General features: G+C 38.1%; 1 protein-coding gene across 2 annotated transcripts; it reads right to left on the bottom strand.

The window, feature by feature from the left end:
• Positions 1–1,134: 1,134 nt before the first annotated feature.
• Positions 1,135–23,961, bottom strand: b4galt6 (beta-1,4-galactosyltransferase 6). 2 transcript variants are annotated; one of them, XM_006803608.3, is made up of 9 exons: positions 23,202–23,961; positions 19,117–19,233; positions 14,202–14,315; positions 13,915–14,039; positions 12,754–12,870; positions 7,536–7,723; positions 7,293–7,415; positions 4,666–4,767; positions 1,135–2,990 (listed from the first exon to the last, which is right to left on the bottom strand). In XM_006803608.3, exons 1-9 carry the CDS (start codon positions 23,314–23,316, stop codon positions 2,843–2,845), a joined length of 1,149 nt encoding a protein of 382 aa, XP_006803671.1. In that variant the 5' UTR covers positions 23,317–23,961; the 3' UTR covers positions 1,135–2,842. The 2 variants fall into 2 exon arrangements, with proteins under 2 accessions (XP_006803671.1, XP_087686459.1); XM_087830333.1 differs by lacking the exon at positions 23,202–23,961 and adding an exon at positions 23,089–23,181.

The following is a 23,961-nucleotide window of genomic DNA, read 5'->3' as shown; positions in this document are numbered from 1 at the left end:
TAGCATGCTTGTGTTAGGCTTTAGCACCACAAAAAATATCCCAGCAGAGGGGTATAAACTTCAGTTGTACACTGATACTGGACATGGGGCAAGTTAATGTCACATGGTCTAATCCAATTCCATGTGAAACAAGGTTTTTATTCTGAATACTGCTTCCCAAAATTTTAATATTTTACTACAAGTTGGAAATTAAGGCATTAATACTGTCACTGGAGGATCACATTAATACAAAATATAACCAAAAACAAAACATGACAGCAGAGTCACAAGAAAGACAAGCGCATGCCTTTAGATCCTGCAGATCCTACTCTGTGATAAAGCAGAGTGTTTCTGAAACCTGAGCCTGGATGGGATGTAGGTTCTCACTAGTCTTTCCAGCTCAAAAACATGGAACATACAGAAAATATAAAACAAAATTCTCTCCATCAGTGGGATATTTTAATTTCCGTGATCAAGATAACTTTCTATGAACTTAAAAAAATATAAATATGCAAGCAATAATGCATCATCTGTTGCCAGTCGTTTTGATGTATTTTAATTTTTTCTTGTTTAAGAGTTACTTCTTAGCAAAAGTACCTTAAACATCTGTTACGCAGTTTATCTGCAGATTTCAAACGTTTAACATAATATAAGCCATCTCCTTCCACTTCCAATTTTACAAGAGGCAAACCTCACCAGCTGTTGAAAACCACATAGAAAAAATAGAATGCAACGATGTATATGTTTAAATGAATCTGATGCTGATGTGTTCTTGATTTTCCCTAAATAATTGTGTGCTTTTATTGCAATATTGCCTGAGGATCTATAGATTGAAACATTCAACAATTTCCAGCCAACCAAAACACTAAAATTAGTTATGCTATATGGATATGCCGTTGTACAATTTTGCATTAAATCCAAGGTTTAATTTGCAAATCACTGAATTTGGTCTTGTTTCTTACGTGGTACCCATTTACACAAAATCAGGCTGTACAGTTTGTGTTCATATCTTATTCTGACTAACTGGTCTCTAGGTAGGCATGAATCGCAGTTACAGAGGTAAACATATTTGGTCACCAATGCTCTAAATTAGTGGACAATCCAAAGCAGGAACACCATTTAGGCTGACAACCAAAAAACAAATTGACACATGTATAGGAGAGTAAGAGGTTCATTCTGAAGCCGTTTAACAGGATTCAATAATCAGCAAATAAAGTCCAGGACAAACGTGGGCAGAGAACTATTTAACAACATAAAATCTCCAAACATACAAATCATGGTCAAATTTAAATCCTAGCGACACAGAGAATCATAACGGTCAACACGTCACCAAAAATTCTGTGTACACATTTCTATCATTACGCTCTCTAGTGCTTAGGTTTAGAAAAAAACCTGTTTTCACAGCATGAATACCTATGAGAAGCTCACACCAATGTTCTCTCGTTCTGGCTGTTCTCACTGCTTGGCAACTTTGGAAGAAATTTTAAAAAAAGCCCCCAAACATTTAAAGCCACAGTCCAGAAACATCATCCACACATCAAATTGCCATGCTTCATTACATGGTACAGTACAATAAAGAGGTCTATCATCTCATCCAGCACTTGGAAAAAAACAAACAAACAAACAAACAAAAAAAAAAGCATAGAAAATCATAAAAAACATCTGAGACAAAAAATATAGACTTATGTGAAACCATGAACCTGTACTGAGCATATTGTGTGGACACGCTGGCCAGCCATGCTCTTTTTACAAAGTCATGGAGCGCCTTAGTCATGCTTTATCTAACCTTTATTTGTACAGTGCACATTTAAAAAATAGAAATAAAATAATTTAAATTCGCAGATCTCTACCTGATGAAATTAATTTATGTTTGAAAAAAAATGTGTAAAAAAAAAAAAAAAAAATTAAGGCATGCAAAAGATGCTAACAAATAATGAGATGTGGATGCTTTTTGACCCAAACATCTTACATAATTAGAACTTCCAGCTGGAAAGGAATGATTCACTCTTATTAAATACTCAAATCAAGGGTAGCTGCCAAAATAAAATTCATATCCACTGGAATATCACTGTATTTGCTCAAGCATTCAAAGACTATTTACATATCTGTGTTCTGTGATCATTAAGAGGCTGATATTTACATACATGTTCATGCAGATTCAGCAGCAGTGCAGGAGAAAAAACAAGACAAAAGAGAAATACTAAACATCCTGAAACAGAAAATAAATACAATTTATCAAAATAAGGAAAAAAAAATGTACATCATACATATATATGTATATAAATGTTAACAGTGTGTCCCTCTTTTAAAAAGATTACTGTTATAACAAAATGATATGTATCAAACAAATGAAATAAAAGTTGAGAAAAAAAATGTTTATTGGCTTGTAAGGTGATGGTTTTATACATCAGACGTGAAGCAGTGCAGAGCCGAGAGCAGGGAGCTGTGGTTTTGCCACATTAAGGCTTTGCAGTAAACATTAGAGTTGAGATAACTGCTGCTCAAGATTAATGTCGACTTGTAGTTAAGCTGGTACAAACAAAACGACATGCAGCAACAAACCCATCAATTCACACTCAGCACACCCACACATTTTTCAACTGACACACAGAATGAATTGTTCATCTTTAGAAACTAGCCACTGCCTTTGAAACACAAAAAAACTTTTTTATTTGGATTGGATTTTTTCCACAGCAAGATTTCTTGGCAGCATTATATGGCGCTTCTCTTTATCCCTCAGAGCCTGTGCCACCTCCTCTTCTCCACAGCTTTACCTCTGAACTGCTGAAGATAACACCAGGAGGTCAGACTGGAAGAGAACAGGGTGAGCTCAGGGAGTGCAGGAAGATGTGGCTGGGTCAGTTCAGTACTCTGTGATAGGGGAAAGCTCAGGATAAAGGTCCACAGAGATGTTCTTGTAGAGACTACTAAGCGAGATGTGTGGACTGTAACGCAAGTTGTTGAGACCATCCAAGTGTTGCCGCTCTTTAGAATATCTTAGGAGTTTATACCTACAAACAAAAAAGTGACACAGTATCAGTACACTCTACCTGCTCTACTCCTATTTGGGCATTTACAAGATTGAAGCATCTGGTTATTAGACCCAAAGTGTCTAAACTGGTCCAACATTAAGGTAACACTTATCTAAATATAGTCAGGTCCGGAAGTACTTGGTCAGTACTTTTGTAATTCTGCCTCCCTCTCTACACCACCCCAATGGACTGCATATCAAACAGGTGCTGCTAATCAAATATACTTGCGTAACTGATCATCAGCAAATGTGAACACATTTACAAAAGCAGATTTGCTGGTCTGGAGCACTCAGGTGCATCTTGGACTCCACAGGCCCCAGTTACTGTTAAATACCAGAGTTCATAACAGTACAATTACACAAAGACTAAACAGGTATGGCTTGTCTGGAAGGGTTGCCAGGAGACAGCCTCTTCTCTCTAAAAAAACACATGGCTCGGTTTTGCAAAGTTAGATATAAACATACCACAGATAAGACCAAAAGTGAAGATGCTTGGCTTTAATTCACAAGGCCAAATTTTGTGAAAACAGCATATTAACAAAAACACACTATCAAGTACAGACTTGGAGGATTGAGGACTTGGACTTGTGAGTCAACCATGAACTCCTCTGTATAGCAAAGTATTCCAGAGTCAAACATGGGGCTCTCTCCCTCTGACTACTAAATATAGAACAGAATGACTGAAAATGAAAGAAAGGAACCACGATATTGCAACAGCCCAATAAAAGTCCAGATCTAAACTTGACCGAAATGTTCCGAACCTCAACAACGTCAGGTACAGAGGGCCAAATTTCTACAATAATTAGAGAAACGGATCATACTGAAAATGATTACTGGTTGCAGGCCTTTACTGCAAACAGCTTCAGTTGTTGACTATTTGAACTGTGTCGCTTTATTTTCAGTCACTGAAAATCATAAACTCTGTTGGATTGAGATCAGTTGACTTACTTGATCATTAAAGAATATCCCATTCCTTTGTCCTAAGAAACTCTTGGGTTACTTGTAGGAGACTTTTTTGTACTGTGAAGCACCATTTGTTACATTTTGCAGTATTTAGCTTAATCTGAGCAGGGAGTATAGTCCTGTATACTTCAGAATTCATCCTGCTACTTCCATCAGCAATCGCATTATTTTTAAAAAAATTCACATGGTTCCACATTCCCAGGCCATAACATTTCCGCCATGTTACACTGGTGTGTAGTTCAGATGGTGTGCAGATCAGGGTAAAGGCAGATACAGTAGATGCACTCTAAGGTCTCAACACCATTACCAATGGTGTGACTTAAGAAGGTCTGAAGTTAATACAAACACCTCTTGTAGCAACTTTAAATTGTGCATACAGTTTCCTCTCATAAACAGACCCATAGACAAGTGAACACATCAGGGTACAAAGATACAGACCGGTGGAAACCATAATCCAACAAACCTATGTTTCAATTACTGGATGGCCTGCTCTGCTCTTTTTTCTAAATTATGTTTGTGTACAACATATTGGTATGCACTATCTAGAGGACGTTAGATCTGCTGCAGTTAGAATCAAAACAAAATAAACTCAAATTAAAATTAAAGGTTTAATGCTTTTTAAAAAAAGATATTATTCATTAGTTAGGACATTTTGTAAATGTATTTTTTTAATATGAAAAAAGAAACTTTACCTCCCAAGAAACTGCACCTCTCCTCTGTGATGGTGAGGAATTGATTTATACTTGCCAATCTCCCCCTCTGGTCGTGTCACATTCAGATCGGCATACTGAACCCTGCAAGGTAATCAAGCTGCATCACTATTTACAGAATTAAAACCAATATTAGTGTATACATAACATCAAAAATAATTATGGGCTTTTAATTATTCCTATTATTATTATTTTAATTATTGGGTGCACAAGTTTGAATTTATATTGGACTTTTTAAGCACAGGAATCAAACATATGTTTTTCTGTTTTCTATTTCGTGCATGCAAAATGTATAAACATTCAGAACTTATGTCAACGACGTTGCTAAATTGTGTGAACAAATGTTTTTCAGTACATCACTGCTGGAGGGGCTTGTCAGTCGGAAGGTTGGTGGTTCAATTCCTGGTATAGAAACAGCCACTCAAAATTGCCGGTTTCAGCCAGATGTCAGTCGGCTGTCTGTTAACTGACAGCCAACTTTCAGCTAGCAGTCAGCGGTTGGGAGTCCCCTCCTCCGTCCTTTGGGGCGTATCTACTTTCCACTATAAACAAGCCCCTTTAGCTTAATTGCAGAGTGTGACCAAAAGATTTCTTTCAAAAAAAACTTTGACTTGGATAGTTAGCTGCAGATGATTTTCTCAGTATTACTGTAGGGTCTTTGCCTCATAATTAGGTCTGTAAGTGTTAAGGTATCAATGCCATCATCACGATTAATGCGATTAAAAATTTTTAACGCAATCAACCCATCTGGAGCACAGAATGGACAAACTGCGCGAAATGCATTGACAGGGATTTTGAGTCATTCTGCGCTCCAGATGTGTTAACTACGTAAAATAAAAAAAAAAGTAATCGTGTTAATCATGATTAACGCGACAGTAGGGGTGCAACGATACACAAAATTCACGGTTCGGTTCGGTTCAGTTCGATACTTGTCACGGTTCGATATTTTTTCGATACAAAAAAATCTTCATGCCTTTTTAATTTGTCATTTATTAAAATTATAAATATATATTTTAACTCAAAAGTACAGTTTTTAAATTTAATGTTGCTGAAACAACAAAGTAGTAAAGAAAATAAATATATCTGATTGAGAAATCACTCATCTTTGGAAAAGAGAGTTTATTACAGAGAAATGGCTCTTTCCAAAATAAAAGCTATACTATATGCTTCTTCTGGGCTATATTCTCAGCAGCATATTAAACATATCAGGTCCCCATAAGGAGAATCATGTGCTAACGGCTGTCTAAATGACTCGGGTAAAGTTTGTAGCATGCCTGCTTGTTGTTTTTGTCTGCTTCCACTTGTCTTTGCACTAGGATGCTGTCGGAGTAAATGTGCAGTCATATTCGTTGTGTTCCCACTAGTGCTGTCAGCGTTAATCTCGTTGAAATGAGGTTAACGCCACAACATGGCAAATCTCCGTTAACAAGCTACCACGGATCGCCCCGTGTGTGGGGCTGGACGGCCAACACGTTAACGAGCAAACTGCGCTAATGCACTAGTTCCCACACATGTAATTGAGCATTGCGTGGCACATCCAACATACTGTTTTACTTTAGTCCATGACGCGCTTACCTTCAGGGTCATACGTCACATGAAGACCAAAATAGTTCCAAAGGCCAGATCTGAATGAGGGTGGGGGAGGTTCAATTTGCCATGTTGCAAGGAGAGCTAAACTTCTGTCTCGCTAGCTTGCCCTGTGCTCAGTGAATCTGCATTCGACTACTCCGCCTAGGCTGCACTGTGGAGCGCAGATCCACTGAGCGCTCAACACAGACAGCACCGTCAGAAGGAAAGTTGATAAAATAAATTAAAAATTTTGTATTGTTCGATACATATGCGTACTGAACCGAAAGCACTGTATCGAACGGTTCAATATCGATACCAGTATCGTTGCACCCCTAGCTGACAGCCCTACTTATAATAGAAAGCACATTGTGGCCACTGATTTGAGTCCATAAAAATAAAATTGAATTGAATTCACATTCTTTTGACAGCTTTTATTGTAAAAACTTAAAGTTACGTTTTAAAAATGTAAAATAAACTTAACAGCCAGTTTGACCATTCAGACATTTTACACTGCAAATCACCAAAACTATTTCCAGTAAACAGCTTTTCCTTGTGTTCCATTTTAATTTAATCTAATAAACAGATACAATTTAAAAGAAAATTAAATACAGAAAAATAATATTCTTGCACAGAAGCTTCCTCATAGATCCCAAACCAGATGTGGAGGTTATTTTTGAGACTGTTGCCTATTATTTGCTGGGCTGTTACTTCTTCACACTTTCAATTATGTGTTTGTCCTTCTTTCCTTTTTTCTGTTAGGTTGCAATTTAATATTTTATTTTTTAGATTTCTTCAGACTCTTATATTGTGCAAAAGTCTTGAATGACCCCAAATTTCTCTATATTTTGCTACATGGAGGCCAGAACTTCACCTAGTTTCTTTAGGTGCTGTCCAGGCTTTATGAAGGCATTTCAAAGTCATTTTTTGGACAGTGGCTACTTGTCCAAGATTTTTCGTAGATCACACATTGCAAACTCAGCATTTTTAGCAGCTTCCTCGGTAGCTAGTAAAGTAAGAACACAACGTAGTTGGTAACTCACCTGTTCCATAAGTCATCATCCTCTCCACCCCAACCCCAAAATGCATTGGGAAAACCATTAATCTTCCAGAACTGATCCACAGTGAGCCCACTCACACCACCAAAGAACTCACTATATGGAAGACTGAAAACAACAAAAGAACAGATGTTTAATAACAATCAGAAACTTTCTAGTTGGTTAATAATTCCAGGTCAGTTGCAATTAAATTATCCTACCAGTCTGGTAAATTTTCCACACACTCACATGTACATGTATTTGTCCAGCTTGGCAGCAAAGTGGCGGGGCATCTGACCACAACCATAGTAGTTTCTGTCATTTTCAGGGATATGGTCAACATCATGGAAAATCAAGCAGTCCCAGTCCAAGTCCTTCATAGCTTCCATGAATCCCACATTAAATAACATGGCTCTGTTGAATGGCTGGCTTCCACTCTAAAAAGTACACATTTCTGATGAGCATGGTGCAGTTTTTTATTTTTTGCCAATAACAACAATTCAGTACAGTAAACTACATTAGCTCTTATTTAAAGCAAGCACACTGAATTACAAATGAGATCTGAAACAATGCAATTAGCAAATTGCATAGCTCACAGTAAAACAATAATTTTAACATGTGAACTAGGCAAAAAACACCATCAGTCCTAACTACATGTAACTTTTGCACTACATCAGACAAGTTATTGCAGACAGTACATTTGGTTTTATAATAGATATAAACGTAACAACTGATTATTTTCATCTCACTTGTACTTAAACTACTGTGAGGATGGATGCATGGATTTTAGCAGTATTTATAATCTAGTTGGGGTTTTTTTGTTTTTGTTTTGTTTTGTTTTTTTATTTGGGGGGGGGGGGGGGGGGGGGGGGTCTCCCATGGCAAATTGGTCCTGGGTCAGGGACCACACAAAGAGCAGTTCATGAGAAGAAGTAGTAGTATAGCTGGTACTGATGAGGAAAAAAGCAAAGAAGATGTCTGGTGTATCCTCTGGAGCAAAAAGGTGCTCTCCGATGCAACCACGGCAGCACTTAGGTAATGCTTACTTCTTAGATAGAACAGAGAGCAATCTACGGTAAGCCTCCAGACGTTGTATTGAAAAATGCAGATGAACGGTTAGCAGCTTGCCATCCTGTTTCACATGGAAGCAAACAGGGGTAACTCTAAATGGAAGCATGGGTGTACTAGACCATATTTATTTCACAAGCTTTCCAAACATTTTTTTAGATTGAAAGTGATATAATATAAAAATACTGTGTTAATTAAATTGCATTAATATTTAAAACTATGAAAATAAAACTTTCTTCACAGACCAACAAAAATGCACATGGGCCAGTAAAACTTTGAGACACTGCCCAGAGGGTTTTTAGGCTGGACACTAAATTATTATTAATATTAAATAACATCTAGACCATTATAATGTCTTGCATAAAAACTTCAGAATACTGATGCTCACTTTTCTTCACTGCAGCCACAACACACCTTTAAATGCTTACAGACACAAACTGACTCATTCACTAGCACACTTAAACAAATCTACCAGGAGATAAAACACTGTCAGAACACTTTTTGCCTTCTATTGAAGTAAGTCTTCCAAGAAGACAGAGTAAAGGTACATTTCTTTATGCCTTAGTTTATGCCTTACTTTATGCCATATCTAAACGACTTCACCTCTCAGGAGGATTGTAAAGAAGACCTGGACAGTTTGCAGCAATTTATTGACGAGGTAACAAGGCACTGACTCCCTCCAGCAGCAAAGGAACAGCGTCCTCGAATTGAAGCCCCCCTGAAAACTCACCAGAACCAGCTTCTCCACCAAATGGCGACATGGTGGACATTTTGGTGTCCATAGACAAAAAAAACCAAACAAAACAGTCCAACTTTGACGCACGCTTGGCATTCCTGGAAATCCTGCATAAAGATTTTTAGACGCTGCACGTGGAGTTCTGCCAGCAGCAGGTTTATCACTACCAAAACAACACGGCATGGCTGTATTGAGTCAGCTGATCTGTATCTACACATACGTCTCTTTCTACTTTCACATAATAGACATGTCTATAGGACAATTACTAGGGGTGGGCTTTTACCCGAAACACCAGAATCTCAGCTTAAAGCTTACAAAACTATTTCGACAAGCACTAAACAGCAAAAACAGCAAACGATTAAAGAGCAGGTAAACAGATTCTGCAAACAGATGTAAAAACAACTGTCGGGTCACGTACGTGGACATTGCTGTCGGCCAATGTTATTTTTGGACGACAGCACTGTGTGTTCTTTTACACAATTTGTGTTCTTTTACACATTATACAAGACAAAAGCTGTTCCAAATGGGCATCACACCTTCAAAAATCTGCACCTATTGCAAAGATAAATCTGCTGAGAACTATATCCATGCTATATGGTCCTGCACACCTGCCCAGAGGTTCTGGCAGAAGATATGTGAAAACGTATCCAAATGGTTTAGTTGGTGTATCCCAACCTCACACAAACTGTGCATTTAGGTCAGTGTTTCCCAAACACTGTGCTGTGGCACATAGGTGTGCCGTGAGAAATAATCAGGTGTGCCGTGGAAGATTATCTGGTTCCCCCTGATTAGTACTCTAAGCAATCGGCATGAGTAACGGGCAAAACAATTAAATTCTCTTCCACTAGAGGGCAGTACACCTACCTGCTCTAATTAAATGATTCGCCAACTGTCAGTAAAACAAAAGAAGACGAAGAAGAATTTGCTTAATAGTCATGGTGTGAGACGATGCAGCGCAAAATAGCAATAGATAAATATTTGCAAAGAAACAGTAGTCAATTTGAAATGGGTCATGGAGAAAATTCTGGCCCAGATGAAGGCCCTAGCTAGCACAACTAGTGGTCAGAAGAAAGCAAAAATGGTATACTGGGGACAAACCGAGCCAATTCAGCGATACCTGGTGCGCAGGGAAACATTATCAATATGCTTTTTGCCACATTTTGGTTTGGTGGTGTGTCATGTGATTTTTCTAATGTGAAATATGTGCCTTGGCTCCAAAAGGTTGGGAAACACTGATCTATGTGACATGCTCCCTTATTTTCAGTTTTAGCAAAGCAGGCCTATTTCCAAGCTGCCTTTACTTTCCAAGGTTTTAGAGAAGATTGTTTTTAGTCAACTGTAAGATTTCTAGATGATAATGGCATCTTTACAGTTTTTCGGTGAGGTTTTAAAACCCTTCATAGCAAAGAATCTGCATTATTAAGAGTTTTTAATGACATCCTTCTGGCATGTGATTCTGGTAACCATGTTGTCCTTGTCTTGCTTGACCTAACTGCTGCTTTTGACACTGTAGACCACAATATTCTAATTTCTCGATTAAGTGATGTAGTAGGTATTGGTGGCACTGCACTCAATTGGTTTAAGTCTTATTTGTCAGATTGAACTTTCTCTGTCAGCCTTCTTGGTTCTGAATCGTCCTCTGCTCCTCTGTCATGTGGCGTCCCACAGGGCTCAATTTTAGGGCCACTACTGTATTTATTGCCTCTGGGTTCTATCCTTAGAATGCATGGGATCACATTTCATCATTATGCCGATGACTGCCAAATTTATTTGCCACTGGACCCAGTGGTCCCTGTGAGTCCTCCTCTGCAGATTTGGGACCTCTGGAAGTTTATTTTAAAACTGTTGTTACTGATCTTGGTTTTAAGTTGGACAGTGGTTTTAAATTGGACAACCAAATCAGAGCAGTGGTGAAGTCCAGTTTTTATCATTTAAGGTGACTGGCAAGAGCAAAATCTTTTCTTTCGAGGCAATAGTGTTGAAATAGTGATCCATGCTTTTATTTCTTCCCGCCTGGACTACTGTAACGCGCTTTATGTGGGGGTCAGTCAGTCGTTGCTCTCATGTCTGCAGCTGATTCAAAATGCTGCTGCACGACTCCTAACAGGAACTCGTAAAAGAGAGCATATAACCCCTGTCCTGGCCTCACTGCACTGGCTGCCTGTGTCTTTTAGAGTTCATTTTAAAATTCTTATATTTGTTTTTAAAATGCTTTCACAGTCTTGCCCCGCCTTACCTCTCTGAGCTTCTTCATCCCCACACACCCTGTTGGTCTCTCAGGTCAGCTAACCAGCTGCTCCTGGAGGTACCGAGATCCAGGAGGAAGCTCAGAGGGGACAGGGCCTTTTCTATCGTGGCTCCAAAATTATGGAATAATTTGCCCTTGCACGTTAGAGAGGCCCCTTCACTGTCCACTTTTAAATCACGTCTTAAAACCCACTTTTATTCTTTGGCTTTTAACCTCAGTGAGACTTAGTTTTCCGTTGAAATGAAAATAGTTATTTAATTAATTATTTTATTTTTTTTCTTTTTATTTGGCTTTTATTTATATCTTATGTAATTTTATTTTATGGTTCCAATGTACAGCACTTTGTGTCAGCTGTGGTTGTTTTAAAGTGCTTTATAAATAAAGGTGATTGATTGATTGATTGATTTCTTATGCATTGCTAAGAAAACTATCATTATGAACTGGATATATAAAAAGTATTAAGTAAGTATTAATCAATATAGAAATGTACTCATAGATCACATCAGTCTGGAGAGAACATCTGCTTCCTCAAAAAAAAAAGAAAAAAGAAAAAAAAGAATGAATTTGTTCCTCTCTGATCCCCACTGACCAATCCCATTACTTTGTGGGGGTGGCCGGCTGTAGTATTTCCCTGTACGCCTTGCACATGGATGAAGGTGAGTATCGGGCAGTTCTTGTGCGCCTGGAGCCCTGGGACCCTGCTTCCACCAGGGTGGCGGGCCTCTAGTGTAGTCAGCTGCCCGTGACCTCTGGTTGTCTGGGACTCCCACCCTTTGGCTGTGGGCACCCGTCCTACTCCTGCTCAGATGCATGGCCTTAGGATTTAGGTACTCTTGGGGGCTGCGGATTGCCCGGTTGTCCTTGATCTGTATCCATTTACCCCCTGCCACTCTACTTTTTTCCCCTCCCTGTTCTGCCTTAGACAGACAGAACAGGATTTTGAAAAGGAAAGAAAACATCTATTGCATATATTTATTATTATATTTGACTTAGACCTTTGACTGTACTTTATTTATATATTTTTGCATTTAAGAAAATGTTTTCTTTAAAAAAAAAATGATATGGAACAATCAAGGAGTTTACTTTTTCTGGCAGATGTATGCAGTTAAACATTGCAATTTCTAAAATGGAAACTACTTTAGAAAACATTTAACCCAACAAAGTTTAACCCAACCAGGAAAGTTCACTTTGAAAGACTTTTGAATATTTATTGTTGCTATTTCGATTACTACAATCAAAAGTTGCAGTCCTAGTATCAAGAATGTCATGTGGTAATGGTGCATCCCTACAACTGGTTTTCATTGGGAGCTATTCCTTGGAAAATGCTTTTTGCACATGCTGAGCTCAGAAGAATCACATTCAGTTGAATAATAACCGTATACGCTTCAGTGCAATTAACAGACAACTCACTGTACCTGCTCAATGACGTAGAAGCCAAAATGCAGTCGCTGCCTCTGAAGCATAGGGATAAGGTGTTGGAAAAGGATGGGAAGATGTTCATGGCGATTTCTAAATGGAATAAGGATGGCCACCTATAGATGTCAGAGTAAGAATCAGCACAACAATGTGCAGTTATTAACTGAAGTTATTAACTGAACTGACAAATATTCTCAGTAATAGTTTCTCACTACTCATTTCCTCTTTCACCCCACCAAGTTTGTGGCAGATGCCTGCCCACCTTGAGTTTAGATCTTTCAGAGTTTTCCTTCTGTTAATTGGGAGTTTTTATTGCCTGTTATCAACAAATGCTTCCTTGCAGGAAAATCATTAGGATTATATCTATAGTAGAATAAGGTATTAGCATGCATAACATGGATCTTGATACCATCTTTACTTTTATTCTCTGTGAGAGTAAAATATTTCTTTGGTTATGTGACATGAACAACCACAAGAGTATTTACTAATAGTAACATACAAAGCAGGAATAACAATCTCTCGTGCCATGTAAAGAACATGCAGGATTTTGCACAGTTTGAACAAAAATTAATTTTACTGTCACTGATTTGCTGTTCATCGACTGAATGTTTTATTCCTTAATCTAATTCAATTCAATTTAATTCAATTCAATTTAATTTAATAGGAAAACACTTTCAATAGAGTCAAATAAGGCATCATAGACACTTCACATGCTTACTGTTGTATATAGCCCACTTTAAGCAAAGAAAACTATCTGGACAAATTTGGAAATGGAAGAATTGGTGATCATTTTGGCTAAATATACCACCGCAACTGATGCGAATCAAAAAATTATCCAAAGCCAAAAGAAAAGCAGACTTCCAGCTTCCAACAGCCAGTCAAGACACTAAATTTATTTTTGAAAATTACATTTTAATATGCCACATAAGCACAATCAAAAGGTTTGTTTTTTGTGACACATGCTGGATTCACTTATTTGTCATTAATGCCTTTCTTTCCGAATTACTCGATTAATCAATGAAATAGTCGATAGATTATTTGATTACTACAATCATCTATAGCTGCAGTTTCGCCAGAAGCCATACCAGCCAATACAAATGTTTTAGTACGTTTCATCATTAGTCTTTACAATATACAATTACGAGACTTGTAAAACCCACCTTCCAGCGAGGTCTACAGTCCTTTGGTTTCCACTGGCCTCCAAACTCGACGCCAAAAAACTTGGAGAACTTCATTTCTATCACCTCCATAGGGACCTCTGTCATATTTACTTCCATAAGGCCCTCTGAGGAGATTATTTTTAAGCGGGAGGTTATTCCACAAATATACTTGGAATGAAAAACTAAAAAAAAGAAAGAAAACTACAACAAAATATTTTTTTCCCCTTTCCCCCCCAAAATCTTACTGAGCCACTTTAACACTTATCTTCTGATATCAATGTACTCACTCATAGAAGGTAATCGTTCTGGGCAAGGGAGGTTCTGAGCGTAGGTAAAGTTCTCAGGGAGGTAAGTAGTTGGTTGGGCCAGGTATTCACTGGAGTTAGTGCCATCAGGATAATCTGTAGTATAAACAACCAAAATAAGGTACAACTTTATCCCAGCTACATAGTAATATGGCCCCCAACGCAAATGCTAAATGCGTCGGAGTAGTACCCTTTCACTGGCTCACTGATATACTTCATGTTCCAGTGAAGAAGTAAAAGCACTACTATGAACAACAATGACTGAGGCAATCGCAACCGGTTGCTGTTGTACAATTGTTATCCAGTACTACAAGTTTACTACCTCTTCTGTACTAAATGTGATTAGTGTTGCTTGTGTGACTCAATGAAACAGAGCAATACAATAGAATAGTTCGGCATCTTTCCTAGTCTTACTGGGGATTTTGCTACCGAGCTTTACACTACAGGCCGCAGTCACCTTGTTCTACACATAATCTGGTATAACTCTCAAACGCACACAGTAAAGCAGATAACTCATAAGTTGTAGAGAAAATGGCATATCACAATTTTAGAAGATCATCATTTAGCCTGAAGAAATACTTTTGCTCCATTATAAGGAAGCCCTCTTTAAAGCTCGAACCTTATACTATTCATCATTGATAGCCAGGCTGACAAAAAGTCAGAGCGCTGTTGAGCCAACCATCCCTTTAACATTAACTAGTAATGACTTAATTAACTTCTTCACAAATAAACTTCCAGCCATTACAGGAAAAAAAAAAATACTCATAATCATTTCACAGATGTAACATTATCTTACAGCTACTTTCAGTACCATTGATATTTATTTACTCTTTTTCTCCAGTTGATCTTTCTGACCATCAACATGTCTTTTAGACCCCATTCCTACAAGACTGCTCAAATAAGTCCAACCATTAATTAATGCTTCAATCTCTATTAATCGTCTATGTATCACAGGCCTTCAAGCTGGCAGTAGTTAAACCATTACTTAAACTATCTCTTGACCCAGCAGTCTTAGCTAATTATAGGCCAATCTCCAACCTTCCTTTCATTTCAAAAATACTTGAAAGAGTAGTTGTCAAACAGCTAACAGATGATCTGCAGAAGAATGGCGACCAAAATCTATCTCAGCCCCACCCGTCGGGTTATCATATAGCCCGACGGGCGGGGCTGAGATAGATTTTGGTCGCCCGACCGGAGATATCGCTAGCTCCAGGACGTCGGGCTAGCGATTTTGCAAGCCCTGAGCGGTTTGTGTCATATCTATCTAATAGATTCCAATTTGTTCATTTTAAATGGAGAGTCCTACTAACACACTAAGATTAATTATAGAGTTTCACAGGGTTCAGTTCTAGGACAAATTCTGTTTACATTATACATGCTTCCATTAGGCAGTATCATCAGTAGGCATAGCATACATTTTCACTACTTTCACTACTATGCAGATGACACCCAACTTTATCCATCCATTAAGCCAGATAACACACACCAATTAGTTTAACTGCAGGGATGTCTTAAAGACATAAAGACCAGGATGAACTCTAATGTTCTGCTTCTTGATTCAGATAAAACTGAGGTTAGAAAGTCATCATCAAAGATGATAACCCAAGCAAACCAATCACTGCTGCTGCTCTAGACCCACGATTATCTAGACCCACAAATAAAATAAAAACTTTTGCCCTGCATTCAATGGATGCGAATATGAAAAACAAGATTGATGAAGCTACAACCTACAATCTACAATCAGGTGATAGGAGACCTGATGAGCTCTTGAATCACTCTTGAATGGATGTGATTCAACAAAAAGCTAGAACAATTAACAGGATTCACACAATCAGTTGATAATTAATGAAGTATGATTTTTTTAATTGAAGTATTAGTGGTGCATATTAATGAACATTTAAAAATCAAATTTAACATGTCATATTTAGCCATCAGGTTAATTTTCATCTGTTGTACCATGGCAGGTGCTAATCAGATTCAAATTAATGTTTCATGGGTGATTACTTTAGTTTGCTGTGGGAAGAGACAATAAGGTTATTTTAACAGGTGGGCAGACTTGAAAGGTGAGATAAAGTATATACTGGAGCCTAGAATAGGACTAATCAACTGATCAAAAAAAAAAAAAAAAAAAAAAATCAACAAGATTACTTTGGAACCAAAATAATTTTTAGTTGCAGGCGTGGCTGTAGCTCAGGAGAGCAGGCCATCTACAAATCAGAAGCTTGGTTTTGGGCCCCGATGGCTCCAGGCTGACAAAAGCTCTTGTGACCAAGCATTCCTTAAGGTTAACTAGTAATGACTTTGTGAATTTCTTTACAAATAAAATAGTAACCATTAGAAAAAACAAATACTCATAACCATCTCACAGACGTAACATTATCTAGAGCTACTTTCAATATCATTGATATTTATTTAGACTCCTTTTCTCCAATTGGTCTTTCTGAGTTAACTTCAGTAATTACTTCCTCCAAACCATCAACGTGTCTTTTAGACCCCATTCCTACAAGACTGCTCAAAAAAGTCCTACCATTACTTAAATTTTAAATATACCAGGTATTAGGGCTGGGCCATATCATACCGCTGACGGTAATACCAGTATAACGTTAGGCAATGATAAGAAAATGAAATATCGTGACAGAATATGGTTAAAACGCACATAAGAAGTGCCTTTGTTTTTATACGCACATGGCGGAAAAAGCATGGCGGCAACGAAGAATGAGAAGGGTGAAAGCGGATTGTTGAATGAAACAGACGAACCAGAACTGGATTGTAAAAATGGTGCAACTTCAGTGGTGTGGAACTGGTTTGGCTTTCGCCCGTCAGATACACACCAAAGCACCGCTTGATGGATTGTCGGAGCATTACGGCTACTGTAGGCAGGAGCCTCGCGGAGTGATACGTACTGTGCTTCAACATAATATTACCGTATTGTGTGTGTATAACCTCTTTTTAAGTTTTGTGGATATTATAAATGGTTATGAGGATCAGGATATGTCGGCCAATGTTTTAATGTCAATTATATTGTCAGTTATATCATTATCGCAAATTTTCAAATATATATCATGATAAATATTTTTGGCCATATTGCCCTGCCCTACCAGGTATATCTTGGCATCACTTGTCACCTTATAAGTGATGATTATGAGTTCTTTAGCTTTTGCCTCACCACCATGCCAGCTGAACAATGACACACTAGTGGCCCACAGCTACAATCTTAAATATAATCAACCGATCTATATTAATCAGCTATGTACAACAGGCCATCAAGCTGGCAGTAGTTAAACTGTTACTGGAAAAGCCATCACTTGACCCAGATGTCTGCTAATTAAGCCCCTTTTCCACTAGTACCTATTTGGATTGACTCGCCATGGATCGCCACAACTTCACTCGGATCAACTGGTTTTCCGTTATAATCCAGTACTACCTAACGTGCATGGCTTTTGTCATTGCAATGTCCCACGATGTAAATAATATGCGACACGAAGGCTACAAAAAAGGTGGAGGTTGAGGAAAGAATATACCTCTTGATATACCTGCTTGATCTGTTGTTTTTTGTCAAATTTGGGGATCATGGCGTTGTTTTTTGCAGCCTTTTCCCTCGTTGCCGGGTTTTAATGACAGTTTGAATTTTCGTCAACGAGACGCTCTGATGACTCATCAAGTGATGCTAATGACCAGCCAATCGTCTGACGACATCAGATTTTAGTACCTGCTTGGATCGCTTGGAACCCCAGGCAAGCAGGTACTAAAAAGTAAGTGACCTAATGGAAAACCCTGAAAACTGTGGCTAACCATGCCAAGTCGAGCAAAATATGTACTAATGGAAAAAGGGCTTTATAGGCTATTCTCCAGCATTCCTTTTATTGCAAAAACTCTTGAAATGGTAAAACATGGTCGTAAAACAACTAACTGATCATCAGCAAAGCAATGGGTTATTTGAAGAGTCTGTTAGGTTTTAGAGGTCATCACAGTGCAGAAACAGCTTTAGTGAAGGTTACAAAAGGTTTTATGGTCTCTGAGAGCAGACTCATAGTAGCATAGCAGTGCAGAGTTCAATAATGTTGACCGTAATATTTTATTACAGTGATTAGATCATAGTGTTACGTTGCTGCAGTGCTTGACTCAAATCTATCTAACAGACTGTAGTTTGTTCATGTAAATGGAGGGTACTCTTCACACACTATGGTTAATTATGGGTTTCCACAGGGTTCAGTGCCAGGACAAATTCTATTTATTACATGATTCCCTAAGCATACATTTTTCACTGCTATGCAGATGAAACCCAAACTTATCCATCCATGAAGCCAAATTTAAAACACCAAATAATGAACTACAGGAATGTCTTAAAGACATAAAGACCCTGATGATCTCCAATTTAATATTACAAAAATAACACAGGTTAACACAAAATTCAGTTTCAAACTGAAGGCGTTTAGTATTAAGGGAAAAACAGACAAAACCTAAATGGCTCTGTGTGGAAAACGTGATTGCTTTCCCCTGTTCTAACATAAATTATCTGTGGTGTATCACATCTTTGGAAAGCTGAGTTCAATTTCTCTAGCTACACTGAGGCCTGATTACTGCCACACTCGTTGTCAATCAAGAAAGTTTTACAAGGTTATTGAGTTACTTCTAAAACTGTGGAACTCAACATGTAGTTCCAAGAAGTGGATAGAAAAATCCTGCTTATGTACCAGCCATGGATCAGCCAAGAATTGGGCAAGGATCTGTTAAAGTCCTGTCACAGTCACAGACCACCCAGCAATTTTAAGTGGCTATGTCTGTACAGTCAGCATTATGCAGACAATTGCTCTAAACTCTTTAAACTATATACTGATTTTTGACATGTCATTTCTTGGCTAGATACAAAGTCAAAGTAAGCACTTATACAACCCACCTGTCCCATTAAGAGTACTGTTCTTGTTTGTATACAATCTGATCATCTGGCCGATGGTCCTCACATTGTCCCTCAACATGATGCCTTGAGCCTGCACCATGAAGAAGTATGTGTTGGCTGATGGAAAGAGCAGACATATAGAATTTAGTGTTATTGACTTAGTGAATTACATAAATTCAAAAAAAGTACACATTCAAACTTTTAAATACTATTACCATCTAGTAAATCTTTGCTTTCACTTTTCTTGGTATCCTTTCTTGCTATCGCCCACCTCTTACCTCCAGAGCATACTTCCACCTCTCCAGACTCTCATTCTCACTACAGATCATGTTCTCTGCAAACATCATAGTCTATGGAGACTCACACCTGACCTAATCTGTCAGCCTGTCCATTACGAAGTCTAATAAGAAGGAACTTAGATCACTGATGAAATCCCCCCTCCTCCACCATATATGTCTGCATAGGTTCTCAGTCATCCAAGTCATGGTAGTCTAAGGAGCTTTGAAAGAAAGCCACTGGACTTCTTTAAGATGTTTCACTTCTTATCCAAGAAGCTTCTTCAGTTCTAAAACTACATGGTGAAGAGTCCCAGAAATCCCTAATGGAAGTTGTAATAATATAGTAGTAATATAGTCAGTAAACCTTTGGGTAGTTATGGTAGTTCTGGTCAAGTCCTACTGAAAAAGGAAATCACCATCTTAATAAAATTTGTCAGCAGATGGACACATGAAGTCTAAAATCTCCTGATAGCTCTACTTTTCTTCCAGATTCCATTACCTTGATTTCCAAATCAAACACAAAATACACTTTTATCTTAAAAAATGACTTTGGATCACTGAGCAACAGTCCACTTTGTGAGTGAGATACTTCTGATATCATCTGTTTCAGGAGTGGCTTGATATTAACAGTGTGATAACTGAAGCCCCTTTCCTGAAGACGTTTGAATGCAGAGAAATGAGTGAGAAGATCACCTTTCACTCAATCGGAAGTTGGCGTCAAAAGTCTTACCTATGATTTTGCTTTTTTCTATTGAGCAATTATTAGAGTAATACACAGAATTTATAAAATCTAGAAATGTATTCACATTTGAAATAAAATATTCTAATAACAATAATAATAATAATAATAACAATAATAACAATAATAATAATAATAATCTGAGATATTGGATTTCTGATTTGCATGAATAATAACCCAAAATAAAAAAAATTATATAATAAAATTTATATAAAATTATAAAAAAATATTTAAAAAAATGATTTTTTATGCAATAGACAAGGAGTGCCTCCTTGTTCAACAACAACAACAACAAGTTCTATTGTAAGATATCAGCAGAGTCAGAATTAAACATGTAACATTAAAAGTAAACATTTTAGGGTAGTAGCTATCGATTAATAAAGTTCATATTCTATAGATCAGTGGTTCTCTACCTGGCTTTTGGACCCACCATCACCTTCATATGACAAACTACGACCCCAAATTTTCCAACATTAAATTTTTTGAATGACAATGTTATGCAGTTTGAACTGCACAGTATTACCAAACAGATCTGCAAGAGGCGAACTGTTCTACACCAAAAAGACCGCTATTTCCGATCGTAGTTCATAAAAACGGGACAGCACCTTTCCCCACCAAAACCAGCATACCTCTGCATGATACAAGAGCTGCACATGCTCACTGCCAACATCTTGGCACAGTTTTAAAAACATCTTAAGCTCCATTTAATGTAGTGCACTTGGAGGACATCTTTTAATGTCTCTGGAAGCTCGGGAACCATATCCTTTGTTGCCAGGGCCTGCTGATGCAGAAAACAATGGTTCCGAGTTGCATTTGGACCTTCCTCAAGGATTCTCCTTATGACCCCAAGATTTTTTCTGTTATGGAGGCAGCACCATCACTTGTGATACTGGCACACAAATGGGGCTTCTTTAACTTTGCAATGTCGTGTGCCACCAGGTTAGATGCATTGAGAGCCTGTTCATGCTTCAAGCATGAAGATTTGAGTCTGATATAATCAGACATGAAAGACCTTTGTCTTATTGATGAGCATGAACAAATATTCAAAAGAAAAAAAAACAGATCTTTTAAAATAAACAATATTTTATATCCTGGATAAAACTGGTGTGTGTTTATGTGTATGACTGTCAGCAGGTGTCATTGCGGCTGTCGTTGGCCTTCAGCTAATTTAAACATGGTATCAGATGAATCGGTATCAGTTGATCTGCATATTTTAATCCAACTTATGTAGCTTTACTGTAGATCTTCCCTGTGTAAAACTAAACGTGGTGGACAGGAGCAGCTACAAATTCGCTTTTTTAAATTTTACATTTGATGAAGGCCTACCACTAGCTGTCTTCAGTAAACTTTAATGGTGATTACAGTACCACTGTTTTGGACCCTAAAAAATGTTTTATTTCACTCCACTTGAGCTCAAGGTCTCAATACCTGCTTCACCTCTTTACTCTTCATGATGTGTATGTGTGTAGACACAATCTGACATGTTAAACATCATCTTCATTGTGTTGTCAAACACAAACAAAAACACAACAAACAGAGGGATGCATTGGCTTAATGTTGTCATACTTTGCAGCCTCCAAATCACTGAGTGATCTGAAACTGGCATTGGGTATTGAACTTCAGTTCAAGTGACATTTTGACCATCTCATACTGAATGTACGTATTCATAAGAATCAACCTACTAGTAGTTACTTTTAAACCATAAACCACATTTATATTTTAGATAAAATAACCAGTAATATAGTTAATTGTGCACATGTGCTCTAGGTGGCTAGCATAACATACCTGGAGCAATGCCAGATGGACTACAAGGTAGGCAGTCAAAAACGACATTTCTCAGACTGAATATGATGGACATTCACTAAACGTTTCCACAGAATACTTGTGTTTCTGCCTTTACAAACAAATGACCTGTTGCATTTGAGGCAATAAGCACTGTCAGCACTGACTCCAGCTAAGCACAACCAAACTTTTGAACATTTAATTCTCTCCACCATCCTCACAAAGACCAGGGTCTGCGGGTGTGTGTGAGACAGAGCTGTGCCACACCCGCCCCTCACATGCAGGCTCTTTTATGCTGACAACTTGTTGGTTGTTGATACTTTGGGTCTTCAATAATTTAGCCCATTCCCTAGTCAACACAGTAGTTGTATTTAAAGCAAGCTGTAGTAAAAAACAATTAAAGCGGGGGCAAAATAGAATTTCTTATCAGATTACTCAATCAATTGCATAATTGATAGAATACTATATTACTAAAATAGTCAATAGATGTAGCCCTACTACAGAGCAAGTTCAAAATATCCAGGATCTCTTTTCCTTAACTGGCTTAGGCTATGCCAACAGAAGTGGTTATCAACTTGTCCGCAAAGGGGGTTGCCAGCTTAGTAAGTTAAGTAAGGGTTTCTCAATCTAGGTGTGAGCATGCTAGCATGAAAGGGGTGGTGCTGGTACTAGTCAGATACATAAAAGGACTGGAAATATGCTACTAAATTGATTAAGTCTGGAATCTGCCTTCATTCAAAAGTAGATCTAAACAGAATATTGAAATAAGTTTTTTCAGGTAAGGCAGTTTTGGAAAGTCTTAAGCCATAATTGCTCAAATGCTGGGATAAAATATGATCAGTTTAACAAACATTACAACACAGTTCCAGAATTCAGCGCCCATACCTAACAATACTTTTTTCAATTTCACCAAAATAACACTATGTGCAAAATAAATAGATAAAATAATACAAATAAAATCATAATCATTCCATCCCATTCATAAACTAGCAATGTAGTGACAATTAGTGTCAAAACATTACCCTCTTGTGCATATTTTATTATTTCAATGTTTTAATTCAATAGTCAATAGACACATTTGACTGATTAACATAGCAAAATTACTAAGTCCAAATAAACCTAAGAGCCTGGTATCACACTTGAAACAGTGACCCTGTTAGCGACCTTGTTTACCGTTAGTATCAACTACAACAGCAGCAGATGGTTAAGGTGCAGAGGGTATTTCAAACGTAATTGAATTAACTGTTACCGTCTTAGGTAGTTAGCGTAAACTGCTGATTACTAACCTATTCCGGGAGCCACGTAAATGAAGTAGAGACAAGTGGTGGACATGGAGAAGATGAATATGAAGGCCAAAAATGATCGGTTGGACATTCGCAGCAGCCGCCTCCAGTTCACCATTTTAGCTTATGCCCGCTTCTCTCTTCGCCGATAAGAATCCCATAAAAATACTTTTTGAAGTTAAATGTTCCTCCAGTTGGTAGATGTCAATGCACAGGTGTGGCCAGAGGAAAAAACTGCACTATCAAAACCTACAGGTGCAGTGCGGAAAAGGCTAACGCTAGCAGTGCTAGCTGGCCTGCTCTCACCTGGCAAGAAATTTCGAGATGGTAAAAGCAGGCCTGTAACGTTACTATCAGGCTACTGTGAGCTTCCAGCTGTACCAGCAGCCGGGCATTGTGAAAGAGTTCCACGACCGACTTAGTGGCAGCAGTAGTTAAGGGATTTCATGATACTGGCCCATAGTTAGAGTGTCGCCAGCGAGAACTTTTATCGCTAGCAGCTGAAGATGGTCATTGAGGGGGGCAGGACCGCTCTGCCTTCTCCATCAGTCTGCTCTCAGCCGGTGCAACGTTTTCCACACAGTCGGCACCCTGTTTCATCAAATCAAGCTGATAAGCCTATTCATTCCACAAACTGTCGACACTGTGATTTCGCACGGCTGGGGCATTCAACACTACTAAGTGCAGAATGATTTGAAAAATAAACTCACGAAAAAAGAAAAGTAATACTTCCGATTCATTTTCTGCTGGCACTGCACTGTTT

Source organism: Neolamprologus brichardi, chromosome 17 (genome assembly GCF_056152115.1).
Source record: "Neolamprologus brichardi isolate AB-2024 chromosome 17, ASM5615211v1, whole genome shotgun sequence".
Taxonomy (NCBI): Eukaryota; Metazoa; Chordata; class Actinopteri; order Cichliformes; family Cichlidae; genus Neolamprologus; species Neolamprologus brichardi.
Note: the sequence above shows the minus strand (reverse complement) of the source record. Positions and strands in the feature narration are given on the sequence as shown.